Genomic DNA, 23,017 nt, shown 5'->3' on the forward strand with positions numbered 1-23,017 from the left:
GCTGTTCAGCAGTCTCATAAGCTAAACGGATGATGCTTTTCAGCCAAAAGGAAAGAGAAGTCGCAGTAGCCTTTTGACCCCTACGCTTTCCAGAATAGACAACAAACAAAGAAGATGTTTGACGAAAATCTTTGGTTGCCTGTAAAAAGAATTTCAAAGCACGAACCACGTCCAAGTTTTGAAACAGACGTTCCTTCTTAGAAGAAGGATTAGGACACAGAGAAGGAACAACAATCTCCTGATTGATATTCCTGTCAGTAACAACCTAAGGTAGGAACCCAGGCCTGGTACGCAAAACCACCTTATCAGCATGGAACACAAGATAAGGTGAGTCACATTGTAATGCAGATAGTTCAGAAACTCTTCGAGCTGAAGAAATAGCAACTAGGAATAAAACTTTCCAAGATAAAAGCTTAATATCCATGGAATGCATGGGTTCAAATGGAACCCCCTGAAGAACTCTCAGAACTAAATTTAAACTCCATGGCGGAACAACAGATTTAAACACAGGCTTAATTCTAGCTAAAGCCTGACAAAAAGCCAGAACGTCTGGGACATCTGTCAGACGCTTGTGCAACAGGACAGAGCAGATATCTGTCCATTTAGGGAACTAGCTGACAATCCTTTCTCCAATCCCTCTTGGAGAAAAGACAAAATCCTAGGAATCCTGATTTTACTACAGGAGTAGCCTTTGGATTCGCACCAAAAAATATATTTACGCCATATCTTATGATAGATTTTCCTGGTAACAGGTTTTAGAGCCTGAATCAAGGTATCTATGACCGACTCAAAGAAACCCCGCTTTGATAAAATCAAGCGTTCAATCTCCACGCAGTCAGTTGCAGAGAAATTAGATTTGGATGCTGGAATGGACCTTGAATGAGAAGGTCCCGTCTCAGTGGCAGAGTCCATGGTGACAGAGATGACATGTCCACCAGGTCTGCATACCAAGTCCTGCGTGGCCACGCAGGAGCTATCAAGATCACCGAAGCTCTCTCCTGTTTGATTCTGGCAATCAAACGAGGAAGGAGAGGAAATGGTGGAAACACATAAGCCAGGTTGAACGACCAGGGCACTGCTAGAGCATCTATCAGTACTGCCTGAGGATCCCTTGACCTGGATCCGTAACGAGGAAGTTTGGCGTTCTGACGAGACGCCATCATATCCAATTCTGGTGTGCCCCATAGCCGAACCAGGTGAGCAAACACCTCCGGATGGAGTTTCCACTCCCCCGGATGAAAAGTCTGACGACTTAGAAAATCCACCTCCCAGTTCTCTACTCCTGGGATATAGATTGCTGACAGATGGTAAGAGTGATCCTCTGCCCATCGAATTATCCTTGAGACTTCTGTCATCGCCAAGGAACTCTTTGTTCCGCCCTGATGATTGATATAAGCCACAGTCGTGATGTTGTCCGACTGAAACCTGATGAATCTGGCCGAAGCCAGCTGAGGCCATGCCTGGAGAGCATTGAATATCGCTCTTAATTCCAGAATATTTATCGGTAGGAGGGCCTCCTCCCGAGTCCACAAACCTTGAGGTTTCAGGGAATTCTAGACTGCACCCCAGCCCAGAAGGCTGCCGTCTGTCGTCACTATAACCCAATCTGGCCTGTGGAAACACATTCCCTGGGACAGATGATCCTGTGACAACCACCAAAGAAGAGAGAGTCTCTGGTCTCTTGATCCAGATTTATCTGAGGAGATAAATCCGCATAATCCCCATTCCACTGATTGAGCATGCATAGTTGCAGTGGTCTGAGATGCAAGCGAGCAAACGGAACTATGTCCATTGCCGCTACCATTAGCCCAATTACCTCCATACACTGAGCCACTGACGGCCGAGGAATGGAATGAAGAGCTCGGCAGGTGGACAAAATCTTTGATTTCCTGACCTCCGTCAGAAATATTTTCATTTCCACCGAGTCTATCAAAGTCCCTAGAAAGGAAACCCTTGTGAGGGTGGAAACAGAACTCTTTTTTACGTTCACCTTCCACCCGTGAGATCTTAGAAAAGCCAACACTAAGTCCATGTGGGACTTGGCTAGTTGGAAAGTCGACGCTTGAATTAGAATGTCGTCTAGATAAGGGGCCACTGCTATGCCCCGTGGCCTTAGAATCATCAGAATGGACCCTAGCACATTTGTGAAGATTCGTGGCGCCATGGCCAACCCGAAGGGAAGATCCACAAACTGATGCTTGTCCAGAAAGGTGAACCTGAGGAACTGGTGATGATCTTTGTGGATAGGAATGTGTAGATATGCATCCTTTAAATCCACGGTAGTCATATATTGACCCTCCTGGATCAATGGTAAGATAGTCCGAATGGTCTCCATCTTGAAGGATGGGACTCTTACAAATTGGTTTAGGATCTTGAGATCTAGAATTGGTCTGAAAGTTCCCTCTTTCTTGGGAACCACAAACAGATTGGAGTAGAACCCCTGTCCCTGCTCTGCTTTTGGGACTGGGGAGATCACTCCCATGGTAAAAAGGTCTTCTACACAGCGTAAGAACGCCTCTCTTTTTGTCGGTTTACAGACAATTGAGAAAGATGGAACCTCCCCCTTGGAGGGGAATCCTTGAAATCTAGAAGGTATCCCTGGGTTACAATTTCTACTGCCCAGGAATCCTGAACGTCTCTTGCCCAGGCGTGAGCAAAGAGAGAGAGTCTGCTTCCTACTAGATCCGGTCCCGGATCGGGGGCTACCCCTTCATGCTGAATTAGTGGCAGCAGCAGGCTTTTTGGCCTGTTTACCCTTGTTCCAAGCCTGATTAGGTCTCCAGGTTGGCTTGGGTTGAGCAAAGTTCCCCTCTTGCTTTGCAGCAGAGGAAGAGGAATTGGGACCACTCTTGAAGTTTCGAAAGGAACGAAAATTATTTTGTTTGATCCTTGACTTATCCTGAGGGAGGGTATGACCCTTCCCTCCAGTAATGTCTGAAATGATCTCTTTCAGTGCAGGCCTGAATAGGGTCTTACCTTTGAAAGGGATGGACAAAAGCTTAGATTTAGATGACACATCAGCTGACCAGGACTTAAGCCATAACGCTCTTTGCGCTAAAATGGCAAAACCTCAATTCTTTGCCCCTAACTTAGCAAGATGAAAAGCGGCGTCTTTAATAAAAGAATTATCCAACTTAAGGGCCTTAATTCTGTCCAAAATATCATCTAGTGGGGTCTCCATCTGAAGAGCCTCTTCTAGAGCCTCAAACCAAAAAGCAGCTGCAGTGGTTACCGGAACAATGCACGCTATAGGTTGAAGAAGAAAACCCTGGGGTCACAATCATCCAGAGTAGCTAAAACCTCCCTGAGCAATAAACGGAGGTGCTCTAGCTTAAATTTAAATGCCGTCATATCTGAATCTGTCTGAGGGAACATCTTTCCTGAATCAGAAATCTCTCCCTCAGACAGCAAATCCCTCATCCCTACCTCAGAACATTGTGAGGGAATATCGGATACGGCTACTAAAGCGTCAGAAGGCTCAGCATTTGTTCTTAACCAAGAGCTACTGCGCTTCCCTTGCAACCCTGGCAGTTTAGATAAAACCTCTGTGAGGGTAGTATTCATAACGGAGGCCATATCTTGCAAGGTGAAAGAATTAGACGCACTAGAAGTACTTGGCGTTGCTTGTGCGGGCGTTACTGGTTGTGACACTTGGGGAGAACTAGATGGCGAAACCTGATTTCCTTCTGTCTGAGAATCATTTAATACCAAATTTTTATAAGTCAAAATATGCTGTTTGCAATTTATAGATATATCAGTACAATTGGGACACATTCTTAGAGGGGGTTCCACAATGGCTTCTAAACAAATTGAACAATGAGTTTCCTCTGTGTCAGACATGTTTAACAGGCTAGTAATGAAGCAAGCAAGCTTGGAAAACACTTTATTTAATGAAAAAAACACAATTTGCAAAAACGGTACTGTACCTTTAAGAGAAAAAAAGGCATACACAAACTGCAAAACAGGTTAAAATTGCTTCAAAAATTCCGAAATTTTAACAGTGTACCCACTAAGGATTGCACCACAAGTAAATAAGCAATAAACCCCCAAATGAAAAAAACGGATTGATAATTGTCTAAAACCGGTTAAAAAACCCTAAAGCACCTTGCCACAGCTCTGCTGTGGCCCTGCCTGCCCTTAGGAAATGATAATATGGGGTTTAAAGCTTCAATTAGTCCCTCAGAAGATTATCAGGACCTCAGGAGAAGTTGCTTGCTGCTTGTAAGTGCGCAACTGAGGCACGAAAATAGGCCACGCCCACCTCACTCGATGTTGCTGGGGCCTACACAAAACTAACAAACCCTGCCTGAAAGCCATGTGGGTTATAAACAACCCCAAAGAACCCTCAAGCAAATGTCCCATAAAACTGAAAACGTTATCCCAGACACAAAAACGTTTGTCCCAAATTCACATAACAAACTGAGTGCCCACAAAAAATTAACCCTTTATGCAAGCTAGTAAAACCTCTGATAACACTAGGATTACTGCTTACCCTTCCCCTATTGGAGACATTGTCAGCCTTTCTGAGTTATCACAGTCTCTGCAGAAAAAATGACTGAACATACCTCATTGCTGTATAGCAAGAAACCGTTCCTCACACTGAAGTTTTCCTGTGCTCCTCAGCTTCTGTGGGAACAGCAGTGGACCTTAGTTACAAATGCTAAGATCATCATCCTCTAGGCAGAAATCTTCATCTATGTCCTGCCTGAGAGTAAATAGTACAACACCGGTAACATTTAAAAATAAACTTGATTGAAGAGAAAATAAAAACTAACAGTTTAACACCTCTTCTCTTTACCCTTCCAGCTTAGAGCCAGCAAAGAGAATGACTGGGGGGTGGAGTTAAGGGGGGAGCTATATAGACAGCTCTGCTGTGGTGCTCTCTTTGCTACTTCCTGTTAGGAAGGACAATATCCCACAAGTAAGGATGAATCCGTGGACTCGGTACATCATGCAAAAGAAAGAGACATTATAAGGAAGATAGATAAGATTAGGATATCTGCTATTTCTTAAGACTCGGCCCATTTATATGAACTGTCATATGTTGAGGTATCTTATTTAGAAAAAACAAAGGTGGATATCATGCTTTGTTTAATATTGGCCTTTTATCTCACCTTATGACTTTATAACATGTGATATCATGTTACAGACTTTTCTCATTTTACACCTTAATTACTGAATTAGAAGCACAGGACATCATTACAGTGTTTCTCAGCTCTTGTGCTTTGTTTAGAACAGTGAGATAAAATATAAAATTGCAAAACCTTTTTCGTCAGGGTTCTAACCCTTTGATGCATTGAAACACACACACTAAAAACTTTTTGTTATTATTTATAGATGCTGTCCGAGTGATGCCTACAAATACACCACTATTGTTAAAGGATTTCAGCTTAACCCACCTGTTTTTCTTCCCTTCTAATGTATTTAAATGTTGTTCCAATGTGTCCATAAGGCTGCTGGGAGCCTATAAAAAAGAAATAAAGGATTAAATATACGTTTTTTTAATTATAATGTAAAAATAAATTATTTAGAATTCAGCTTGTGCTTGGCCTCACATTTAGCATATTCCTTTAAGGCACTATGCTGCAAACACTATGTCACTGCAAAAAGGCATTGTACAGCTAAGCATTCCAGTGTTATAATGAAACAAAGTGACTTGAAGGGTATAAAGAGGAAACCGTATGCCAAAATAAAATAGACAGAAGGCAGGCGTGAGACTGAGCAGTACATGCTAAAGATCCCCAGGAACACAGCAAGCAGTGCAACAGCAGCAGAGATACAGTGTTAGAATATAGGGCACACTTAACTAGGAGACGTTAGGATATGAAAATCCCTGCAGCCCTCAGGAAATTCTCTATAAAAAAAAAAAGAAAAGAAAAAGACTGTCCCTGCAAATTGCAAAATGCCACCCATAATAAGTAAAGGAGTTTGCTGTAAAGCGAAACTTCCCTGGAGGGAGCAAAGCTCGCAGGAAGCGGGGAACAAACTTTAAATTATATATCACAGACAACTCCAATCATATTACCCTGTTATCAGGATATATTATATTGGAATCACAACACTAAAGCTGCTATGGGCTAAGAATGTGTTTTCTATTAGGGTTGTTTTATTAGTTTTTTTTTTGCCTATTTCGACATAATCTCGCCATGTTCTGTTTGCGAGAGATAAAACAGGGAGGTTGTAGGGAAAATGTTTATAGAATACTGTATTTCAGCTACAAACACTCATATAAAATACTAATAATGAAAGCTAAAGCTATAGAACATATATTGCAAATTAGTAAAATTCTTAACAGAAACGTTCCTACTACATAAAGTAGAGTGATTATAGTTGTGATTTTTTTGATAGTTACATTTACTGAAGCTAGGCTGCAAATAACCAACATCTCATTGCCCGTATCTTATCCACTGTAACATACTAAAGTTTATTCTTCTCTATATATGGTACTGTTAGGTAGAAAGAAACCCTGCAATACAGTAACTATATTTCATTTTTGGAAGGATTAAATGAGGTTCAAACATGGAACTCAAAATAGGATACTAGACATAAAAAACAAAATTTATGTTTACCTGATAAATTTCTTTCTTTCTTGACATGGTAAGTCCACGGATCATCAATTACTGTTGGGAATATCACTCCTGGCCAGCAAGAGGAGGCAAAGAGCACCACAGCAAACCCCCAGTCATTCGAATGAAGAAAAAGGAGAGAAAGGAAATAACACAAGGGGCAGAGGTGCCTGAGGTTTATATAAAAAAACTGTCTAAAAAACAGGGAGGGCCGTGGACTCACCGTGTGAAGAAATAAATACATTTATCAGGTAAACATAAATTTTGTTTTCTTTCTAAAGACACGGTGAGTCCATATTTCATCAATTACTATTGGGAATCAATACCCAAGCTAGAGGAGACAGATGATACAGGAGGGCAAGACAGGTAACCTAAACAGAAGACACCACTGCTTGCAGAACCTTTCTCCCAAAAGAAGCCTCAGCCGAGGAAAAAGTATAAAATTTATAGAATTTAGAAAAAGTGTGCAAAGACCAGCAAGTTCACGCCTTACAAATCTGTTCTACAGATGCCTCATTCTTGAAGGCCCAAGAAGAAGACACCGCCCTAGTGGAGTGAGCTGTAATTCTTTCAGGAGGCTGCTGTCCAGCAGTCTCATAAGCCATACGAATAACACTTCTCAACCAGATAGAAAGAGAAGTGGCAGTAGCTTTCTGGCCTTTATGTCTACCAGAAAAACAAACAAACAATGCAGAAGACTGACGAAAGTCCTTCGTAGCCTGCAGATAAAATTTATGAGTCTGCACAACATCTAAGTTGTGCAACAGACGTTCTTTATGAGAAGAAGGATTAGGACAGAGAGAAGGAACAACAATTTCCTGATTAATATTTCTGTCCGAAACAACCTTAGGAAGAAAACAAAACTTGGTACGGAGAACTGCCCTATGTGCATGGAATATGAGATAAGGAGAATCACACTGCAATGCTGAGAGTTAGGAAACCCTCCGAGCAGAAACAAAACTTTCCAAGATAACAATTTAATATCTATGGAATGCATAGGCTCAAACGGAGCCTGTTGTAAAACTTTAGGAACAAGATTATGGCTCCAAGGGGGAGCAACTGATTTAAATACAGGCCTGACTCTGACCAGAGCCTGACAAAAAGATTGTACATCCGGCACGTCCGCCAGATGCTTGTGCAGCAGTATAGATAAAGCCGAAATCTGACCTTTCAGGGTACTGACAGATAACCCCTTCTCAAGGCCTTCCTGGAGAAAAGACAAGATCCTTGGCATCCTGACCTTACTTCAAGAAAATCCTTTAGACTCACACCAATAAAGATATTTATGCCATATCTTATGGTAAATCTTTCTAGTGACAGACAACAGACTTACAAGCCTGAATCATGGTCTCAGTGACCGATTTGGAAAACCCACGCTTAGCTAAAATCAAGTGTTCAATCTCCAAGCAGTCAGCTTCAGAGAAACGAAATTTGGATGAAGGAAGGGCCCCTGAAGTAGAAGGTCCTTCCTTGGTCTCCACAGAGGTAGAGATGACATCTCTACTAAATCTGCATACCAGATTCTGCAAGGCCACGCAGGAGCTATTAGAATCACTGATGCTCTCTCCTGCTTGATCCAAGCAATGACTCACGGAAGGAGAGCAAATGGAGGAAAGACATATGCCAACCTGAAGTTCTAAGGAACTGCCAGAGCATCTATCAGAAAAGCTTGAGGATCTCTCGACCTAGAGTTGTATCTTGGGAGCTTGGTGTTCTGACGAGACACCATCAGATCAAATTCCGGTAATCCCCATTTGGTTGGTAACCTGAAGAACACTTCCGGATTTAGTTCCCACTCCCCAGAATGGAAAGTCTGTCTGCTCAGGAAGTCTGCTTCCCAATTGACCACTCCTGGATTGTGGATGGCAGAAAGACAGCAATTCGCCCACTGGATGATCCATGCCACCTCCTTCATCGCTAAGGAACTCCGAGTTCCCTCGTTGGTGGTTGATGTAGGCCACTGAGATTATGTTGTCCGTCTGGAACTTGATGAACCGGGCTAGGGCCAGTTGAGGCCAAGCCATCAAAACATTAAAGATTGCTCTCAACTCCAGAATGTTTATGGTGAGAGCAGATTCCTCCTGGGAACAAATTCCCTGCGCCTTCAACGAGCCCCAGACTGCTCCCCAACCCAGCATCAGTTGTCAAAATTACTCAAGAGGGTCTCTGGAAACACGTCCATTGGGACAGAATTTCTTGCAACAGCCACCACGGTAGGGAGACCCTTGTTGACTGATCCAGAACTATCCTCTGAGATAGATCTGTATAACCCCCGTTCCACTGAGCGAGCATGCATAGCTGCAGAGGTCTCAAATGGAACTATGTCCATGGAAGCCACCATCAACCTGATTACCTCCATGCATTGAGCCACTGATAGTCGTGTCACCGACTGTGGTGACAGGCAAGCGGACAAAATCTGGACTCTGACATCCGTCAAATATTTTTATAGATAGAGAATCTATAATGGTTCCTAAGAAAGTCACCCTTGTAGTCGGAAAAAAAAGAGAACTTTTTTCTAGATTGATCTTCCAACCGTGGGAACAAAGAAACGCCAACAAGATCTGTATGCGATTCTGCTAGTTGCAAGGATGGCACCTGAACCAGAATGTCGTTCAGATAAGGCACCACTGCAATTCTCCGAGACTGAATTACTGCCAATAGAGCTTCCAGGATCTTTGAGAAAATTCTGGGAACTGTGGCAACGCCAAATGGAAACGCCACAAATTGAAAATGTTTGTCTAGATAGGCAAACCTCAGATATTTGTGATGATCCCTATGAATGGGAACATGCAGGTACACATCCTTCAGGTCTATGGTTGTCATGAATTGACCTTTTTGAATCAGAGGCAGAATGGAGCGAATAGTCTCCATCTTGAAGGACTGTACTCTGAGGAATTAGTTTAGTAACTTTAGATCTAGAATGGGCCTGAAAGCTACCTCTTTTTGGGAACCACAAACAGGTTTTAGGTAAAACCCGAGACCTTGTTCCTGCCTTGGAACAGGCACTATCACTCCCAAGAGGAAAAGGTCTTGTACACATTTCAAGAACGCCACTCTTTTTATCTGGTCTACAGATAATCTTGAGAGGTGGAACCTGCCCCTGGGAGGAAAGGTTTTGAACTCTAATTTGTATCCCTGGGAAACTATGTCCACTGCCCACGGGTCTGGGACATCTCGTTTCCAAGTTTGCGCGAACTGAGAGAGTCTGGCCCCCACTTGATCTGATCCCAGATTGGTGGCAAACCCTTCATGCTTACTTGGAATTAGCTGTGGGTTTCTTGAATTGCTTCCCCTTGTTCCAATACTGACCAGGCTTCCAAGAAGGCTTGGATTGTTTTTGTTTGGTAGAGGCAGGTGAAGACTTATTTCTGAAGTTACGAAAGGAACGAAAATTATTCTTACTTCCCTTTGATTTATTCTTTTTGTTTTGAGGCCGAAAATATCCTTTACCACCCGTGATATCGGAGATAATGTCCGCCAAAGCTGGACCGAACAAGGTCTTTCCCTTGTAGGGTATAGCCAAAAGCTTAGCTTTAGAAGAAACGTCTGCAGACCAAGACTTAAGCCATACCGCTCTATGCGCTAAAATTGCAAAAACAGATATTTTAGCTCCCAACTTAATGACTTTCAAGGAAGCATCAGTTATAAAGGAATTGGCTAACTTTAGAGCCCTAATCCTATCCTGAATTTCCTTCAAGGGAGTTTCAGCTTGCAAGGACTCAGACAAAGCGTCAAATCAACAGGTTGCCGCACTGGTTACTGTAGCAATGCACACCGCCGGTTGCCATTGTAACCCCTAATGAGTATATATCTTCTTTAAAAAGGCCTCCAGCTTTTTATCCATAAGATCCTTGAAAGAGCAACTATTGTCAATAGGGATAGTAGTTCTCTTGCCAAAGTGGAAATCGCCCCTTCCACCTTAGGAACAGACTGCCACGACGCAGCTACCGGGAACATTTTCCTAAAGACAGGGGAGGGGGAGAAGAGAATTCCTGGTCTCTCCCATTCCCAGGAAATAATCTCCTTGGCCCAGTCTGGCACTGGAAACACCTCCCCAGGTGAGGGAACATCAAAGTATCCAATTTACTAGACTTTTTAGGATTGACAACGATAGGCGTATCTGAGTCGTCCAAGGTAGCTAAAACCTCCTTTAACAAGACACGGAGGTGCTCAAGCTTGAATCTGAAGGAAACCACTTCAGCATCAGATGAAGGAATTACACTTTCCGAATCTAAGATTTCACCCTCTGAGACCACCGAAGTATCCTCCTCCTCCTATTTCTGCGATAGAGGCGTTCGGTCATCCTGAACAGGATCCGATACCTTATCTGATTCTATAAACTTCCTCTTAAGTTTCCCCTACAGCATGGGAATGGCTGCTAGAGTCTCATACCACTTGATACCTGGGCTGCAATCTCAGCCTTTAGAAATACTCAATCTGAAGATTGTGAGGAACCGCAGGGCACTGCATGTGACATTGCTGCCAGTTGGGCCATATTAGGGAAAGGATGTGATAACCCCTGTACAAGGAATGGTGGCTCAGAATCAAAACGTTTTTCTTTATATAGAAGAGTTCTGTCTATACAAGAACTGCAAAAAAGTAAAGGAGGCTCTACTTGGGCATCCAAACAGTCTAATCATCTTAGTCTGTGCAGACTCTAAGTTAATTTTGACAACAAAATTATACACAAATTTTCCTGTTACGTTACTGTCTCTTTAAAAAAAAAAAAAACTCAAAACCCTTAAGAAATCTTTCCCTTGTCTAACTTGAGTAAAGATGTTCTTTAACACAAAAAAATACTTTAAAAAAAAAACTCCCCAGCACCTCTACACCTCAGCGTTATGCTGAGGTGCCTACCTGCTCCTCCCGGCACAGTTTTCAAAACTTTCCTTCGATCCACAGCAGAAACTAGAGCGACAGAGGCGGGAGCAAACAACGAAAAATGTGTGACTGATTTCTCTCACAAAAACGGCGCCGAGATAAACGGCGCGCAGACAGTAGAAGACAAGCCCCTTTAATGGCGTCACACCAGGAACTGGCTTCTAGCCGTAACATAAGCCGTTACAACACTAACAGCCTCTGCATAAGACGACTGCACAATTAAGTAGTTCACTCTGAGCCACCAATAAAAGAAAATAAAATGTCCCTTCTATTCCCAAACTCTACCGCCACACAGTACCCTGCCCCTGCCAGAAAAAGTAACCCTGATCCCCAGGATTAAGCCCCATAGTGCAGACGTGTTCAAGTGCCATAAGAGTTTATAGAATAAAAATGGCATTTACCTGCATTCCTGTCCGGCAGGAGGACAGTTCACCTAGTATGAGAGGAAGCCGCTCCTCACAGAGACCTAGGGTAAAAGAAATGAACAGAGTAAGCCTACTCTGGCATTTTGAGAGAGGGCAGCAAGGTGTTAGGAAAATGCAGTGAGGCCCACCCCACAAGTTCCTAACTGCTTTAAAGCTACCACAGCCCTGCTGAAGAGACTAACGTGAAATACAGCTAGACCAAGATTGTGATGGAAGATCAGAGCAGGCCTGCCCTGGCTTCAAAATAAAAAATAAATCTTGATAGAAGAATCTTACACAGACACCTATTACTTCACCTCCTTCTTGCACTGAAGGCAAAGAGAATGGCTAGGGTTGTGGGAAGGTAAGTGATACTTAACAGCTTTGCTGTGGTGCACTTTGCCTCCTCCTGCTGGCCAGGAGTGATATTCGCAACAGTAATTATTGACCCGTGGACTAACTGTGTCTTTAGAAAGAAAAATATATATGAGCATTGTTACGTATATTTGTTACACAGCATTACACATGTACTTTGTTGTAATTAGGAGGTCTATATGGGCTTAAACTAACACATTATAATTGTACTTCTGTACCGACTGCTACACCATTTTCTTCATACAGGGGCAATTCTATACTATAGGGGTAATAGCTAGTCATTCACTTGGTATTCAGTATACCATGTCAGTGTTCTCCCCAAGATTTTTTTAATGGGTGCACCACCAGCTCATTTTACTGATAACCCGGCTAAAATTTAAGCCAATATTAAGTTAAAGTTAGCTAAAATTAAACATTTTCAATGCTTATTGAACAGATTATCATTAAATAAATATATGTTAAATTATGCAATTAATTTGTGCTTTGGATAGCAGAAAATGTTACAAGGTATTACACTGCCACACCCAGCTACATCATAATGCCACCCGGCTGGCAAAGCTTTCTGTGGAAAACACTGCATGCTGTATATCATACCAAGCCCAAGCCGAAACATCTAGTGCAGTTTCTCACACTGAAAAGTTTTTGATACAAGTTTTTATTTTTTTTCTTCAGTATAGTGAGATTGGTTTTAATTTTATCCAAGCATTCATGTTGCAGGGTTCTCTAAAAGAGACCAGAGCATTGTGGGCACCATCGCATTATTAAACTCACTGAAAACAAAGGATATTATTCTACTCCAAGCAAAATTGGATGGAAAAAAAAAAGAAAAGAAAGAAAACATTGGGAGTGGCAGGAAGACTTATCCCCTGCTTAAAGTGAAGGTCAATTTTCATCAATGAGTGCCCGGTTTTTAAAAATATTTTTAAAAACAGGGGCACTTTCATTGATGAAAATTTACATTGCACTGGATTTGAAGAAATACCTTTTACTTCTGCAAAACCGGATCGCCGATCACAGCCTCAGTTCCTCTGTACTGACGTCAGAAATGACAAAACCGGCTTCCTCCAATCATGGCTTGCACCCCAGAGCGTCCAGCTCGTGATGCCCGGCTGTGATTGGAGGAAGCCAGTTTCGCCATTGCTGTGGTCTACAGCAGGAAGAAGGAGGGGGATCGTCAATCCGGCTTTGCAGGGGTAAAAGGTATTTCTTCAAATCCAGTGCAATGTAAACTTTCATCAATGAAAGTGCCCCTGTTTTTAAAAGTATTTTTAAAAACCGGGCACTCATTGATGAAAATTGACTTTCACTTTAAGCATTGATTCATCTCCATATAGATGGCTATTAACCCTAAAATCACCTGCACATGGTTCAAGATTTCTTAGTATTACTGATCTAAAGGCATCCTATATTATAAAAGACAAGAGTTTGTCTGAAGCCGTCATGCGCAGTTCAGACAAACTCTTGCAGCTGATCGCACGCGCAGGGGGTGAAAGAACGCAGCGCGAGGACCCAGCAGCAGAGATGATCGCACGCGCAGGGGGTGAAAGAACGCAGCGCGAGGACCCAGCAGCAGAGATGATCGCACGCGCAGGGGGTGAAAGAACGCAGCGCGGCAAGGAGAGGGAGAGGGAGAGGGAGAGGGAGAGAGAGAGAGAGAATATATCACACAACATCACACAACACGGCCCGTGTCAACGGGCTTTAGGACTAGTTAACATATAATTGATACACAATTCAAGGTTTCAAAGTCACCTCTCTGTGATAGGCAAATATATTTATATGTGGTGTACAAATCATAATTACATTATTTAGAAAAATAATAATTCAGGAACCTGAAGAAGCTCAATAGAAATATGTTGTCTTGGGTTACCAATAGCATTTATATATTAAACTGGAATATATTTTTAGCGACACATGAATGAAAAATACAAATAAGTTGCAGAAAACAAATTGGTATTTGTCAGGAATCGAAAATGTTTTCTTCCACATGCACATGAAGACTTTAAATAGATACTGGTCTAGTTTTAAAAAAAATGAAGTGCTGGGTTTAATAATAGTACTCTGCCCTGAACTAAGGATTTGCTGGCTGTCAGAGTAGTCATTATTTCCCATCAGGTTCTATGATTTTACTAATGCTTGTAATGTTCAGAGTCTGTGTGGAAGGGCTTTATCCTTTATCACAATACGCTAAATAAAAGGCAATGCACCACAGAAATTAGAAATCATTGAAAACTGTAGTTTGTATGTAGGAATATGCAGCGGTGGATTAAAAGCTGTATTTATAACCTATACAGCAGTAGGCGCATATTTTAGGCACATATACTTAAAAATAGAGATGAGAGAATAACGGATTTTGAGGGTTTAAAAAAAAACAAAAAACTTTCTAGGTCTCAAATCTTTTGTATGTGAAAATAAATGGCTACTCTGGCAACACAAGGGTTTAAAGCAACTATACAGCTGCAGCCTTCCAGCTTTGCTAGGATGACTACATTTTGAAAAGAAGAGAGAAATAAAATATACAGTTGTAAAGTAAACTAAGAAGTTAACTTCAGAAAATGAAAAAGGACAGACCCAAAATTTAAAAGCAAAGTATAAAATTGTGTTCGAATTACCGGTTCATCGATGATACCATCCTTTAAGAAAGAAAACCTTATTATTTAACATCAACTCAAACAAGTACACTAGGGTAACAAAATGATATTCTAGTTTAATACATTCACCAACATATCTCAAATCTGTTACAGCAATTATTATACATACATAGTTGAGATATTTGCAAAGTTTACTTTATACTTGGTTGATAATAATAAAAAATAATATGGGTAATTGCAATTGATCTTAAAATCTCATTATTTCTTACTCCAGAATATTAAACAGAATAAAAAAAAGGGTTTAAGCTTCCCAAACTAAAACAAAAACAGACTGGTTCTAAATATATACACATAAAAAATAAACAGTGTTAACTGGACATCACTTCATACCCGAGTATTATATCTTGGACTTCACATATGAAAGTGATCTAATTTTTTTGTAATTTAATAACTTGTTTTATTCTGGCACAAGGACATTTCTTTTATTGAGTGAAAATGCATAGTTTAAAAGAAACAGTAAAGTCAAAATTAAACTTTCCGCTTTGTTCTCTTAGTATTGCCAAAATGATTAAAGGGATACTAAACCAAATTTTTTTCTTTCATGATTCAGATATAGCATGCAATTTTGAGCAGCTTTCTAATTTACTCCTATATTTTTTGTTCTCTTGCTGTCTTTATTTGAAAAAGCAGGAATCTAAGCTAAGGAGCTGGACCATTTTTGGTAAAGCACCCTGGATAGCGCTTGCTGATAGGTCGGTACTTTAGCCACCAGTCTGCAAGCCAAACCCTGTGCTGAACCAAAACTGGGCAGTCGTTTTCAAATAAAGATAGCAAGTGAACAAAGAAAAATTGATAATATGAGTAAATTAGAAAGTTGCTTAAAATTGAATGATCTATGTGAATTATGAAAGAAAACATTTGGATTTAATATCCCTTTAATAAAGAATAATAATAATAAAACTGTTAAAAGGGACATGCAACTTAAATTATTCTTTCGCAATTCAGATAAAAAATAGAATTTTAAACAACTTTCCACTTTATGTCCGTTACCAAATTTGATTTATTCTCTAGGTTTTCTTTGTTGAAATAGCAGCAATGCACTTCTAGGAGCTAGCTGATCAAATTGGGTGAGCCAATGACAAGAGGCATACAGTATATGAGCAGAGAACATTATCAGCAGCTACATCCCAGTAGTATATTGCTACTCCAAAGCCTACCTAGGTATGCTTTCCAGGAATGAAAACCAAGAGAGCAAAATAAATTAGATAGATAAGAGCATGCAATTTTAAACAACTTTACAATTCTATCTGAATCATGAAAGTTTAATTTTGACTTCACTGTGTCTTTATAAAGGAATTGGAGAGTACATGCTTTTTATTACTTGAGTTAATATAAAGAAGTGTAATATTAAACAGTTAAAATTAAAATGCATATGATTTTGATTAGAAGCATTCTGCATTACACATTTATTTACAAATGTATTCTAATAAAAGCTATCACTGTATCTACATCCGTTTGCATTTTACACTGATACGGACAACTTGCACACGCTCAGGCAGTTGATGCAGATCACAGTGATAGTAAAAATGCTACTAAAAACAACAACCTTGAACAAAATGTTTCTAGACAAAACTGAAATTCACTGATGTGCATTTGTTTTTTACTAGAGTCTCAAACAATGTACAGGTGGCCCTCGCTTTACAACGGTTCAATTTACACAGTTTCAGAATAACAACCTTTTTTTCAGTCATGTGACTGCTATTGAAAAGCATTGAGAAGCAGTGCATTTATTAAAATAGCCAGTAGGTGGAGCTGTCCGCTTGTGTTGCCGCAAACCCAAGCAAGCTGAAATTAATCGGTTTAACCAGGCCCGAGCTATCGAGCAGATTTCAAAGGAACAAGATCTTCCTGTCTATAAATCAGTGCAGATTGGAATGCATAGAAAGAACTGTTTGCAGAAAAATGCAAGTGAAGTCTGTGCTGTGTGATTATTTTATTTGGTTTATAATGCTGTTTAGCAAATGTTTTTGTTCATTTAACTTAGTTTAATTATATATTCTGTGTTGTGTGGTTATTTTATTAGGTTTATAATGCTGTTTAGCATTTAAAATCTTCATTTCAAAGCTTTAAAATAATGTATTAGGTGTTACTTATGACAATTTTGAGAGAGGCCTGGAACCTATCTCCCTCACTTCCCATTGACTTACATTATAAAATGGGTATCAATTTACAACGGTTTCGATTTACAACCATTTCTTCTGGAACCTAACCCCGGCGTAAACTGAGGGCTACCTGTATAACACAACAATGATTCTTCAGCCAATACCTTCCAGTTCATTAAAAAACTGGTACAGAATCCTTATACCAAACAAACACTTCTTTGTGACCCAGACTCCATCATTTAAATTGTATTAAAGGGACATGAAACCCCAAAAAATGAATTCATGATTCAGATAGAGAATACAATTTTAAACAAATTTCTAATTTACTTCTATTATATAATCTGTTTCATTCTCTTAGTATCATTTGTTGAAAGAAGCAGCAATGCACTAATGGTTTCTAACTGAAATCATTAACAATTACAATCAATTACAATTAATATATATATATATATATATATATATATATATATATATATATATATATATATACACATACATACAGCCACCAATCAACAGCTAGAACCTAGGTTCTTTGCTGCTCCTGAGCTTTCCTACGTAAACCTTTCAGCAAAGGATAACGAGAGAAGGAAGCAAATTAAATAATAGAAGTAAATAGGAAAGTTGTTTAAAATTGTATTCTCTATCTGAATCATGAAAGAAAACTTTTGGGTTTCATGTCCCTTTAAGGATTCAAAACTATCTGATACTTAGTGAGCGTAGCTTATTTTTTCCTACAATCTAATGATAAATAATCTCTGCACAGATTCTTGACTGGAGAGTGAAACCACCTTAGGGTGTTACAACTATCAGTGTGGATGGTTTGGAATGGTTTATTACCAAGTTAATTTTTCTAAATTCCTTCTTCTTTGTTATATTTTCTTGATTTATCTCACATACCGTTTTTTTTTTATCCTCCGCCCACCCGCTCATTTCCTGGTTTCTGTCGTTTGCAAGTAAGAGTGGACCCAACCGTTCTTACGTGTTAAGCCGTGCACGCTAACTTTTTTGCGCATGCGTTTAGGTGCTGTCTCTGCTGTGATTCATATGAATCACTCAATGTGATCTCAATGTTGAAGAAGTGTGCATGCGTGTCTCATGAACACGCTTCTATACAGGGAGTGAATTCAATGAGACACGCATGCATACTTTAAGTTGGGGGTGTGAGTGAGTATATCCAGACGTCACTAGGGGACTAATGAGAATCCTGAAGACGATATTCGTCATTTACAAATAAATAATTTTTATTTATCCAGGCGGAGGAACGGCTATATATATTTGACGAGTGAAAGGTAAAATTATTACTTTATTAATAAATTACGAAAAAATTCATGAATTAAACTCAACCTAATTTTATATGTACTTTGTGTTGCTGCATAGAGATCTTTGATACTTTCCTTTTCCTTTAAGCTTTTAAACTGATCCTTACAACTGCTCATTCAAACATAGGCTAGTGTACTAAGGGGACAATTTAGCAACTGAAAATGAGGTCTTCAAAAGCTTGCTATGTAGTTTTCTTTATGTGAAACAGAGACATTACAATACAAGATCTAAAAAAATCCTAAAGATTGTGTAATCTCTCTCTCTGCCGGCGAGGTTCTCAATATCAGGATCGAAAAAGGGATTTTATGTTAAGTAGAACATAACATCATGGTGACACCATTGGAAGCAGGAGGCAACTAATTACCATATGTTAAAATGAAGACCACAAATGAACAAAAGCAGAGATTTTTATATATAAAAACAAAATGTATGCTTACCTGATACATTTATTACTTTTGAGGTGGTAGGAGTCCACAAGTTCATTCAGTTCCTGACCACTAGGAGGAGGCAAAGTTTCCCAAAAACTCCAAGAGTATTCTATCCCTCCCACCTCAATGATTAGCCAGTCTTACGTATAGCCAAGTAAGGAGAAGTAGAAAGGTAGGAAAGGACAGAACAGGGAAATAAGGTGGAAAACTAGAACTGCTGCCAGAAAAAGTAACAATTAAAATAAATAGGAATCTCAACACAACAAAAGAAATGTTGATTTATTTCGTAAGGTGGTGAGAGCCCACAAGTTCATTACTTCTGGGAACTGATAACCAAGCTGTGGAGTCCATGAGTAATGAAGGAGGGATGAACATTTTTGAAAAAGGTAGGCACCTATTTTCCAGACACTGCAGACTGGAGAACTTTACTACCAAAACTTGCTGTTGAAGAAGTAAAAACCATCACAGTGGTACAATTTAGTAAAGGTATGAAAGAATGACCATGATGAATTTGTTCGATAGAAGCCTCATTTTTAAAAGCCCGGGAAGTGTAAACAGATCTGGTAGCATGAGCTATAATGTGTTTTGAGGGAGGCTTACCCATCTCCAAGTAAGCCTGAATTAAGAGTTTTAACCAAAAAGCCAAAGAAACAGCTGTGGCCTTCTGGCCTTTTGCGTGCACGTGAGTAATAAATGAACAGATTAGAAGAATGTCTAATATCCTTCACAGCCTGCAGATAAAATTTAAAGTTCTGATTCCATCCAAATTATGTAGAAGTCTTTCCTTAGAATTCTGAGGATTAGGGCAATGTGAGGGAACCACCATTTGCCTATTGATGTTGGCTGAAGAAACCACCTTTGGCAAGAAATCAAATTTAGTTCTTAATACAGCTTTAACCTGGTGGAAAACCAGATAAGGAAACTTGCAAGAAAAAGCAGACAATTCCAAAACTCTTCTGACTAAAGATATAGCTAAGAGAAACAGAACCTTCCAAGACAGAAGCTGAATGTCTAAAGTATGTATAGGTTAAAAATTAGAGGTTTTGTAAGACCCTTAAAACTAAGTTAAGGTTCCAAGGTGGAGAAATTGGCTTAATGACTTAACCTGACTAAAGTCTGAACTAAACTCTGGATATCAGGATATTTAGCAATCTTCCTATAGCATAAAACCAAAAGGGCTAAACTTTGATCTTTCAAGGAGCTAGCAGAAAAGCATTGTAAAAACTGAAGAATTCTAGGATTCCTGAAAGAGAGCCAATTAAAACCTTGAATTTCACAACAGGAAAGGAAAACTTTCCAAAACTTGTGATAGATATTCCTTGACAGGTTTTTGTGCCTAAATTAAGTTGTTTACAACAGCATCAGAAAACATTTTTTGTTTAAAAATTTTGTGTTCAATCTCCAAGCTGACAAGTTGAGAGACTCGAGATCTTGATAATAAAAAAAGAACTTGTAACAATAGGTCATGACACAAGTAAGAGGCCAGAAGCTGGGATCTGTAAAAGCCGATCTCCTTTACAGCAGGAGCACACTTACAGAGAAGGTGGGAGATTTACCACAGAAAACCAAATTTAAAGGACCTCTAAACAGTAGAATTGCGTAATTACCCCTTTAATGACCGCAACGTACCCTGTACGTGGCTGTTCATTAAGGTTCATCTTATTTATAAAAGCGAGGGTTCAGCCGCAGTGGGACTGCTCTATTTTACTCTCCTTCCTGCTAGTTACTGGAAATAGCCTGGTTTTGTACACGGTACGTCACTGGTCCTTTAAGGGGTTAACAAGTGCTTAATGAAAAGACAATGCAATGATTTTCAAATAAGCTGGATGTATTTTCCCCCCATTTGCTGCCCCCCTTGTATCATGTGAGTCATCAGCCAATCACAGACTAGTAAACGTATACCCTGTAAACTTGTGCACATGCTCAGTAGGAGCTGGTGCCTCAAAGTGCTTAAATAAAAAGAACGTTCAAAATTTGATAATATAAGTAAATTGAAAAGTTTATTAAAACTTTATGCTCTATCTGAATCATGAAAATGTAATTTTGTAATGTAAAGTTTATTAAAATTTTATGCTCTATCTGAATCATGAAAATGTAATTTTGAATTTAGTGTCCCTTTAACTATAGTGCTGCCAAAATATCCCCTTAAGTCCAAAAGAGTGTGCACCACAAGGAAAACAGTGTTGGGGCCTAAAGCGCACTAATCAGAGTCGGCAGTGACTTGGAAGCGCGCTGAGAAGAAAAAAGCAGCATGATAAGCAGGTGTAGGCAAAAAGGGAACACACAGAACAGTAGTGAGCCTGACAAGCTAGTATGAAAGTTAGATAAAAATGAATAAAAAAAGAGTGTGCACCACAAGGAAAACAGTGTTGGAGCCTAAAGCGCACTAATCAGAGTCGGCAGTGACTTGGAAGCGCGCTGAGAAGAAAAAAAGCAGCATGATAAGCAGGTGTAGGCAAAAAGGGAACACACAGAACAGTAGTGAGCCTGACAAGCTAGTATGAAAGTTAGATAAAAATTAATAAAACTATAGCCCCAAAATTTCCAAAAATATATTACAGGTTACTCTGTCAATCACCATGAGGTTTCAAGCCCACAACCATCTCAATAAATATTATGCATGAATCACACATAAATACATGTGAAGTGTTGTAAACTGGTCTAAGAAATTTGTCCCCTGGCTATGACTTACTGTGTGAAAACTGTACCTGCTAATTGTCAGTGGGCTATGTGAGTGCAAAGTGTGGGAGTGTACTTACCTGTACTGCAACCACTCTACTGCTTACCCCCTGAAGAAATGACTGCCTCCAGTAATGACCCATCCATGGCTGTGTACATCACAACAGAGGATTACCGTAAGGAGTATCTAGACCAGTGTTTTTCAACCAGTGTGCCGTGGCACACTAGTGTGCCGTGAGAGATCCTCAGGTGTGCCGCGGCAGACTGACAACAACGTGACATATTTTTTAAATTTTGCTTGTTTTTTTATTTTAAGTGAGATGATGACTGATGGGGGGGACTTTTCCCAGTGCGGGGGTGTCCCACTTTCAAATTTTTAAATATTGGGTGGTATGTAACAGGCTCATCAGACGTAATTTTTTTCAACCATGACATATTGACATTCATTCACAGACAATAATTATGATTGTTTGTGAATGAATGTCAATATGTCATGTATAGTTTGTAGGAGGCATGGCATGACAGCACAGTACAGTGTGTGTGTATGTATGTTTGTGTATATATATATATATATATATATACATACACACACATACACACACACTGTATTAAGCTACAATGTGTTATTTTGTAAAATTTTGGGATGGTGGTGTGCCGCAAGATTTTTTAATGTAAAAAAGTGTGCCACGGCAAAAAAAAGGTTGAAAATCACTGATCTAGACGACCCAACAGGAGGAAGCTATGGGACTAGTACTTGTGATACCTGTGGCAGGCTTGCGACTAACTCCTTCACTGGGAGTATTTCTGTCACTACCCCATACTCCAATATCCCCTCTGTCTTCCAGTAGCAGCTCTCAGAGGAAAATGGGCCCCAAACAGACTGAGGATCTCTCTCAATGAAGAATCTGGAGCACCTTAATTATTTACTTTCCTCCTGGGAGGCAAAGCTTAGACTTGCTAATCAGTAAGGTGGGAGCAATAGAATACTCTTGGAGTTTTTGGGAATCTTTGCCTTCTAGTCGTCAGGAGTTGATTCCCAGAAGAAATGCAATTCTGGGCTCTCATCACCTTACTAAAAAAAAACTATTGAACAGGAAGACACTGTCCACTTCCCTCTCTCTCCATTTTTACTATTTAGACAGACATCAGAACAATGGTTGTGTGAGCTAGCTCTATCCTCTATCCTGCATGAGGATATGGACTAAACACAGCAACAGCAAAATCTCCAGTAGCCATAAAATCTTGGCAAGCATTCATGCAGCTGTAGCTGGATCAGAGGCAAGGGTCACAAACAAATAAAAAAATAAAACCTTTAAGTGAATGGGATAAATGGGGATAAGCTAATAAGCATGTTTCTGGTCAGTGATTGGTGTGTACTGGTTAGATTCCATAACTCTCAGAAGGGAAAAGAGTGAATGCATTGTGAATTCAAAATTCTAGAAAAAATGGCTGGTTTTCAAAGCTGGATGTGGCATTGTATGAAAAGGCAATGAGCGTTAAATAACATAAAAATGCAAAAGGGGATGCTCCACTGTCATGAAGAAAGCTTTATAAAGAAAAGAGGTTGTTGGAATAGTGGAGGTAAGACACTTTTGAAAGAAGACAGTAAAA

The 23,017-nt window shown here is 39.9% G+C and overlaps 1 protein-coding gene across 1 annotated transcript in view; it reads right to left on the reverse strand.

Annotated features, from left to right (window-relative positions):
• The window catches only part of SNAP91 (synaptosome associated protein 91), a 466,999-nt gene that overhangs the window by 139,728 nt on the left and 304,254 nt on the right, over positions 1–23,017 (reverse strand). Inside the window, exon 10 of the mRNA XM_053710488.1 lies at positions 5,400–5,464. Within this exon, the coding sequence (XP_053566463.1) occupies positions 5,400–5,464 (65 nt within the window). The remainder of the gene's footprint in view (positions 1–5,399; positions 5,465–23,017) is intronic.

The sequence above is a fragment of the Bombina bombina genome, chromosome 4 (assembly GCF_027579735.1).
Source record: "Bombina bombina isolate aBomBom1 chromosome 4, aBomBom1.pri, whole genome shotgun sequence".
NCBI classification, from domain to species: domain Eukaryota; kingdom Metazoa; phylum Chordata; class Amphibia; order Anura; family Bombinatoridae; genus Bombina; species Bombina bombina.